Source organism: Sus scrofa, chromosome 4, assembly GCF_054392235.1.
Source record: "Sus scrofa isolate SSC_HxYL_T2T_F1_AM1 chromosome 4, Sscrofa_HxYL_maternal_Yorkshire_Landrace_v2.0, whole genome shotgun sequence".
Taxonomy (NCBI): Eukaryota; Metazoa; Chordata; class Mammalia; order Artiodactyla; family Suidae; genus Sus; species Sus scrofa.
In genome coordinates, this window is record NC_139386.1 from 96338979 (window position 1) to 96347904 (window position 8926).

The 8926-nt window shown below is 35.8% G+C and overlaps 1 protein-coding gene across 1 annotated transcript; it reads right to left on the reverse strand.

The window, feature by feature from the left end:
• Positions 1-316: 316 nt before the first annotated feature.
• On the reverse strand, positions 317-1258 carry LOC100625390 (olfactory receptor 10R2-like). Its single transcript, XM_003355116.2, has one exon. It carries the CDS (start codon positions 1256-1258, stop codon positions 317-319), a length of 942 nt encoding a protein of 313 aa, XP_003355164.2.
• Between the last annotated feature and the right edge of the window lie 7668 nt (positions 1259-8926).

Genomic DNA, 8926 nt, shown 5'->3' on the forward strand with positions numbered 1-8926 from the left:
GAGACTAACAAGCCAAACACAGGGCAAGAGATAATGATTGTTAAGAGCCTTTTTAGAACTATAAATCTGGAAGAAGAAAAGGAGAAAGGTACTTAGTGACAGGTACTTTGCTATCTCCCTTAATCTTTGCAATAGTCTTGAGAAGAACACATTACTATGTCCGCTTTACATAAAATAACATTATGGCCCCACAAAGTCAAACAACTTATCCAAGCCCACACAATTATACAGATAACTGGACTAGAAACTTTTATGACTTAAACAATCAGTGATACATTTGACCCAACTGTGTGTGTGCTGTTGAAAAATGTTTTAATTATGAAGTCTTAACAGAAAATCCAGTCTTCCCAAGCATTTTCCGAATAGCCAGCTGCACATCTTTGTTCCTGAGGCTGTACACCATAGGGTTTAACAGGGGGGTGATGACAGTATAAGTCACTGTCACCAGCCTGTCTTTGCCTGATGTATATTTGGCTGAGGGTCGCAAGTAAACAAAGGAAGCACAGCCATAATGGACGATGACCACAATAAGATGAGAGGCACAGGTAGAGAATGCTTTTTGCTTGCCTTCAGCTGATGATATCTTCAGGATAGCAGAGGCAATAAATCCATAAGAGATGCAGATGCAGATCAAGGGCACGACGAGCACCAAGACCCCACCGATGAAGATGACCAGTTCATTAATGTAGGTTTCAGCACAGGCAAGGCGGATGACTGGTGAAATATCACAAAAGTAATGGTTGACCCTATTGGAACCACAGAAAGGGAGGCTAAAGACCAAAGATGTTCCCAATAGAGATATTAAGAAACCAGTAACAATACATGTTGCTGCTAGTTGTCTACATACCCTCCAGCTCATGAGAATGGGGTAGTGCAAAGGTTGGCAGATGGCAGCATAGCGATCATAACCCATCACTCCCAGAAGCAGGGAATTGGTGACAGCAAAACCAAGGAAGAAGTACATCTGGGAAGCACAGCTCACAAAGGAGAGGGTCCTGAGTACAGAGAGCAGATTGATAAGCATCTTGGGCAGGATAACAATTGTGTAGAAGGTCTCAGAGGTAGAAAGGACACACAGAAAGAAGTACATGGGTGTGTGGAGGCTGTGATCCAAGCGGATGACTGAGATGATGGTGATGTTTCCACTCAGGATGATCAAATAGAGGCAGAGAAAGATGACAAAGAGGACCAGCTGCAGGTCCCCAAGGCTGGAGAATCCCAACAGGAAGAACTCAGTAACACAGGAGGAATTGGCCATGAAGAATTGATCCCATGGAATAAAGTCAACATGGTCAAGTCTAGAGGCCTTTGGAAGTGAGAAGTCAAGATTTACCCTTCCTAAAGTAGCCAGTCTGGTTTGAAAGAGAAACAACAGGCACGAGAGAGCAAAAAGAGGATTTCCAATTAACCAAAAATTATCCTAAATTAATATGCACCTGAAGGGCTAACTTTATGCTGATTTTAGCAGTGAATCTGGGGAGAAGTTTTCACATGAAATGCAAAGAGAAATGATCTATTAAAAATTACTGTCATCCTAAAAATTATGTTTAATTCTACTGTATGTTACATATGAAAGTTATTAAGAGTAAATCCTAAGAATTCTCATCATTAGAAAAAATATTATTAATATGTCTCTATTTCTTAAATTTTGTTCCTACATGAGATGATGGGAGCTTGCTAAACTTATTGTGATAATCACTTCATGATGTATGTAAATCAAATCATTTTGCCATATACCTTAAACATATACAGTGTTGCATGTCAATTATGGCTCAAAAAAACTGGAAAAAATAAAGCGTTTCTTTTCTATCATTTTATCATTTTCTTTTCTTATTATCATGTGGTTTTCTCAATTACCTCACTACCTAAACTTTTAAAAATTTAATATCACTTTATTGTTGGTCTTAAAGTCCTTTAAAATTAACAAAATTTCTATTATTGTTTGTTTTTTTGCTTAGACAAAGATTTAGTAAAATTTTGAAATGGAATTAGAATTAAGAACTTTAGTTCATATTTTGATATCTTGGTATTGCCTTAGCACTGAACTTTATAAATAAGAAATACACACTGTGCTTTTGACTGGAACAAGATTCCTCTAGTATTCTTTTGGAGATAACATCCCTGCTTTTCCCACTCTCTGGTCTCCCTTATTTGAGTATTTTCTTTTATAGAATCATCCTCAGAAAGAACACTGACTAGTTATCCCAAGAAAGGCCACATTACTCAATGACTATTCTGTGCCCCCCAACCAACCAACCTCTGCAATATATCATCTACTTTTTCAAACTCATCCTTGGAACCTATGTGGGAATGGAATTTCAAGAATACATTTGCTGTGGAAAATGTTGACTGCATTTAATCCAGTCTGAGATGCTGCATAAAATAATTGGTAAAGAGGATACAGTATCCTGAATTTGAAAAGGAAGATATTACATGTTCAAAAAAAGCTTTGGGATAAAATGAAAAAGATAGAAAAAGAAAAGGATGTAACTAAACTGCCTTCTCAGCAAGTGGAAAGAGTAAAGTGACTTTTAAATATTTTGCTCAATACCTTTCTATCACCTATAGAGTAAAGCCAATTTCTCAAGCTGGTAAAAGAGGCAACTTATTCTATCCCATTTACGTTTACAAATATATTCTCTAAATTTAAATCACACAGGAATTGCACTAAAAAATGTACAGTTTTCTGTATATGCCTTTGTATTTCAAGACTTCATGCTGAGAAAAAGTGATGGGAGAAGAGAGATAAAGAATCTCAGCCTCAAATTTCCTTTAACTTTCATCTGTGGCTCACTCATTCTTCACACTTTTTAAAGTCACCAGTTATGAACATTCTGTAATATGCCTAGGGAGAATTCGTTGTTTCTAGTATATGTAAAGCTTATTTCATGTGTCTTCATCAAAATATTCAATATGTTATATCCAATTATTTTCTCTGTTTGTCTCTCCAATAGATTTGAGAGCCTCAAGGATAAAGACTGCCCCTTATTCCCTGTGTATCTTGAAAATATAACCCAATATTTAAGTAAATGTAATATATGGTATGTAAGTGTTTTATGAATAAATGAAACAGTCCTTTAATGAATTAATAATGATCTTAGTTCACTTTATAGCAGCCTGGTCCCCTTTGTACTACCACATGTCTTCTAAGTAAAAATACTTTCTATGTTCTCTGTATGTTCCATATGCTGTATAAATTTTGGTTTCCTTTCTTTCCAATAATTACCCCCTATGAAGAAGATCAAAACGTTTCCTGTGTTGATCCCTTCCTCTTGATCTTGGTCTTTATCTTTATTCTTACATTTTCCACCATCCAGTTGCCCTTTCTATCATGATCACATTTCCTATTTTCCACTACCAATAACTAAGAGAAAACAGATAACCGGCTCCAGGGAAAACCCCAACATTTTTAAATTTGACATACAAATAAGTGACTGGATTCTCCCTGCTCATCTCAATAAAGAAGTAAAAGTACTTAAATAAAAATTAAAATTTTACATTCTTTCAAATCAGAGTTTAGAGCCCAGGGACATGAAGGTTTCTTTATTCTCAGATACATACTGGAAAATTCTATAAAGGTTTCTAGGTGAAATCTGCCAAAAGTATATCCCCTGCCACAATGTCCCAGGGTTCTTCTTTCATTTTCTACAAACTCTGGGCCAGTATAAGAAAACTACCTGCATTGTTTCACACAGAAATATCACCTGTGCCTTGGATAGTTTCGCTATTTCCTCAATGAGTATCACCAATGGTCTTTTCTTTTTACATTAGCCATGGCCTCAACACTTTGGTTGTTATTAAGATCTATTTCTATTGGGATCTAATTACCACACTGCACCCAATACTTGTCCATAATCTCCCCAGTTAGTAAAACTATGTTAATACACTATGAGAATTTGTTGGCCAAAGAGAAGTACCTTTCTAAAATACTGTGGAGATTTGTTGGCTTCCTCTTATAAATTCTCTGGGGACTTTTTAGAGAGGTAGAGGTTTTCTTGTCCTACTTGTTAAAATAGACAATGCATCGCCTTCTTTGAGTAACCCTACCTAATGACTAATTTTTATTATCAATGTGGAGAAAAATATCCATTTCACATTCTCATTTGTGAAACCTAGAAGAGGGGAAGAAATATTTGAAAAAAATAGAGGACAGATTATTAGAATGACAGAGGCAGCATAAGCCTTTCAAACACATGGGAAACTCGTTTGTTCCTGGAACATAATGTGAGCACGACTGATATTTGTTCAATAAATCAAGAAAAAAATAGGGTTATGGGGTAAGATGTAATAGTGTGTTTCCATAGGTTTTAGCTGAGGCTTCTCTCTTAGAAGAACTACCTCCTAATTTCACATTGCATATTTATTCTGTCTGCCACTGAGTCCAGACATTTGGGGCTAGAAGACAGAAATACTAGACACTCATAGATGTCTGTCTTAGGGGCTCATGTGACTTGCTCTTTACAAGTTGTATCAGAGATACCGCAAGATGGAAGATGAGGAGAAAATGCCAAAATATTAAGCAAGAATTTGATGATTAGGGCTTAGTGGCTTCTCTATCCTTCAGTTATGTCATAAATTGGGACTATGGCTAGATGTTCAGGAAATATTTCAGTGAGAAGATTCATCAGCAGGCTACATCTTTCCCCTGAATCTGTTAGGTTGAGTGACTACCCCGATTTATGGTACAAATATATTGAAGCAAAAAAGATGCTATATTGGTTTATAAACTCTGGTCTGTAGAGTCTGTCAGTTTCTTTCTTTCTTTCTTTTTTTTTTTTTTTTTTTTTTTTTTTTTTTGTCAGCCACACTTGAGGCACATGGAGGGTCCCAGGCTAGGGGTTGAATTGGAGCTGTAGCCGCCCACATACACCAGAGCCACGGCATCGTGGGATCCCACCATGTCTGTGACCTACACCATAGCTCACATCAATGCCAGATCCTTAACACACTGAGCGAGGCCAGGGACTGAACCCCCATCCTCATGGATGCTAGTCAGGTTCATTAACCACTGAGCCACGATGGGAACTCCGAGTCTGTCGGTTTCTATTTCCTAATTCTTGGAACATCAATTTTTGTGTGCTAGATACCATGCTTTTTTAAAAATTGATGTATATTTGATTTCCAATATTAGTTTCAGATGTTCAACATAGTGTTCAATATTATTATGGATTATACTCCATATATAGTTATTATAAAATATTGGCTACAGTCCCTGTCCTGTACTATATATACTGGTAGCTTATTTATTTATTTATTATTTATTTAGGTAGTTTTCATTTGGCTATTTGATGTTTTTGTTTTTATTTCTCATATTTTTTAATTGTAATCAATTGTTATTTCCCCAATACATTTTTTTTCCTACTGTACAGCATGGTGACCCAGTCACACATACATGTATACATTCTTTTTTCTCACACTATCATGCTCCATCATAAATGACTAGACATAGTTCCCAGTACTACACAGCAGGATCTCATTGCTAATCCATTCTAAAGGCAATAGTCTGCATCTATTAACCCCAAGCTCCCAATCCACACCACTGCCTCTCCCTCCTCCTTGGCAACCACAAGTCTATTCTCCAAATCCATGATTTTCTTTTCTGTGGAAAGGTTCATTTGTGCCATACATTACATTCCAGGTATAAGTCCATGGACAGATTATTGGATTAGGATGATGTGGTATATATACACAATGGAGTACTACTCAGCCATAAAAAAGAACAAAATAACACCATTTGCAGGAACATGGACGGAACTATCATACTGAGTGAAGTAAGTTATTTATTTTATATACAGTAAATTGTACCTCTTAATCGATCTCCATCTTGCCCATCCTGTCTTCCCTCTCCTCACTGGTAATCACCAGTTTTTTCTCTATATCTGTGAATCTCTCTGTTTTGTTATATTCATTTTTTTTCTGTTTCCATATAAACATAACATTCAGTATTTGTCTTTCTCTGACAATTTCATTAAGCATAATAACCTTCAGGTCCATTCACATTGTTGCAAGTGGCAAAATTTTATTCTTTTTGTGGCTGAGTAATACAGTCCACTGTGTGTGTGTGTGTGTGTGTGTGTGTGTGTGTGTGTGTGTGTGTATCACATCACACTGTTGACAGTCTGGTAAAAGAGAAACATATGAACATAACTGCCTGAACATGTAACTCAGTAAGAATTCAGTACAGTAAGAACTCAGTAAGTGGTATAAAAGAGGGCTATAGCTATGATGTTTTGAAGAAAGGAAATCAAGATATATCTCATGAAATAGGTAAAAGTGGAAAGATGCTTTTATGGAGACAGGGTTATACATTGGATAAAAGAAGATGGCCCTTTTTATTGAGAAATTATTTGTTTTCTAGGCCAACAAAAACCCACATCCATGAGAATTCCACCTTAGAAGAACTAAGCAGAAGGGTCTGATGTCCAATGCAGTGAATTAGGTTTACCTTTTACTGCACTTTTATGTAACTATGTCTGTAATTAAGAACGTAAGTACTATATAAGAGCAGCCATGTGCTGCTGGTGCAGGCCTAAAAGGCAGAAAAAAAATAGAATAGGACAGTTTTGGTATAGTAAGTTACTTTACAGTTACTTTGGAAGAAATTCATATTATAATGTAATTTTTGTATATATGTCTCTTTTAGTCCCTAGCTACAATTATTTAGGGCATCAGGATCCATTATTTGAGTCCTTCTTTGAAATCTTTAAGTGCTATTGGAGCACATCACAAGTCTTCAAAAATTTTTAGTAAAAGAATGATAAATTAATAATGATTTGCCCTTCTAATCTGAGCTTAGAATTTACTATGGCTCTATTCTATCTCCAATCCTCAATAAATATAGCCATAAACATATATGAAAAAAAAAGGTAAGATGATAAACCTGAGTAGAGGCTTGGGAGACATTTTATATTAAATTCAATACAGATGGATTGATTTAGATTATAAATTATGACTATTTATTTCATGTGTCTCTTCTTTTGAACAAACATAATTTCAATGAAATAAGAAAACATTTTTTAAGCTGATTCAAACCGATGAGACCAAAAGTGAGTCAATGAGACTCACTATTTGTATTTATGTGTAGGTAAATATTTTCTTAAGTGACCAAATTATCCAAAACACCTTTCCTTAGGCATCATCGTCTCTCCTTACAGATAAATGTGAAGTCCATCATAGCTGGATCAAAATGTGCTCTGTTACAGAGCAATTGAATTCTGATATGCAAACTACCCTTAGAAGAAGTATTGCATATGGCTCATGAAATATGAAAAGCATTGAAAACTGAGGTCTAAATTTTCAGTAATCTTTTCTGTAGTAAAAAGCAAAGAGTCATAGACTACTTTTAGTTCTCTAGCAACAATATACAACAGCCTACTAACTTGGAAAAACAAGAATACTTTTTAACTGTGTATAATCACATTAAGCAAAATATTATCTTACCTGAAATTTATTCTATTTACTGAACATTTAACTGCTTCTCAAGTTTTACTAAGTACAAATAAAAAATCCCGGAGTTCCCATTGTGGCTCAGTGGTTAACGAATCCGACTAGGAACCATGAGGTTGTGGGTTTGATCCCTGGCCTTGCTCAGTGGGTTAAGGATCCAGCATTGCCATGAGCTGCAGCTTGGATCCCAAGTTGTTGTGGCTCTGGTATAGGCCAGTGGCTACAGCTCCAATTAGACTCCTAGCCTGGGAACCTCCATGTGTTGTGGAAGTGGCCCTAGAGATGGCAAAAAGACAAAAAAAATTTAAAAATTTAAAAAATTAAAAATCCCAAATTATTTTTTATTCTATGTATAACAAATTTTGAATGTGAGAAATCTTTGATAAAGAATTAGGAAAAAGAAAACAGCCCAAAGCAACAAGGTATAAAATATGCTGAAACATAAAGGAAAGACAGAATAAACCTAGAATTTAAAAATAATCAAAACATGCAAATATTTTATAGAGTTCAGCAAATGACAGCTCTACCAGAAAACACAGAAAAAGAAAATAGCAAGCAGAAACAACCACATACAGAAGAAAATACTATCAAAATGAATCCATATTAAATTAAATTAAAGAAAGAAATGCTTTTAAAAATTAAAGAGAAAGTGATAGGCATAGAAGAAATGCAAAATAGATCAAAAATGCACAGTATTGGAGTCCCTAAATCAAACTCACATTTTAAAACTATTTAAAAAAACTTCCCTGAACCCTCCTGCACTGCTGGTGGGAATGTAAACTGGTACAGCCACTATGGAGAACAGTTTGGAGATACCTTAGAAATCTATACATAGAACTTCCATATGACCCTGCAATCCCACTCTTGGGCATCTATATGGACAAAACTCTACTTAAAAGAGACACATGCACCCGCGTGTTCATTGCAGCCCTATTCACAATAGCCAGGACATGGAAACAATCCAAATGTCCATCGACAGAGGATTGGATTCGGAAGAGGTGGTATATATACACAATGGAATACTACTCAGCCATAAAAAAGGATGACATAATGCCATTTGCAGCAACATGGATGGAACTAGAGACTCTCATACTGAGTGAAATGAGCCAGAAAGACAAAGACAAATACCATATGATATCACTTATAACTGGAATCTAATATCCAGCACAAATGAACATCTCCTCAGAAGAGAAAATCATGGACTTGGAGAAGAGACTTGTGGTTGCCTGATGGGAGGGGGAGGGAGTGGGAGGGATCGGGAGCTTGGGCTTATCAGACACAACCTAGAATAGATTTACAAGGAGATCCTGCTGAATAGCATTGAGAACTATGTCTAGATACTCATGTTGCAACAGAAGAAAGGGTGGGGGAAAAACTGTAATTGCAATGTATACATGTAAGGATAACCTGACCCCCTTGCTGTACAGTGGGAAAATAAAATAAATTAAAAAAAATAAAATAAAAAATAAAATAAAAAAAC

What these genes read in the sequence shown, in the direction of transcription:
- LOC100625390 (XM_003355116.2), bottom strand. Translation starts at nt 1,258, where the DNA reads ATGGCCAATTCCTCCTGTGTTACTGAGTTCTTCCTGTTGGGATTCTCC.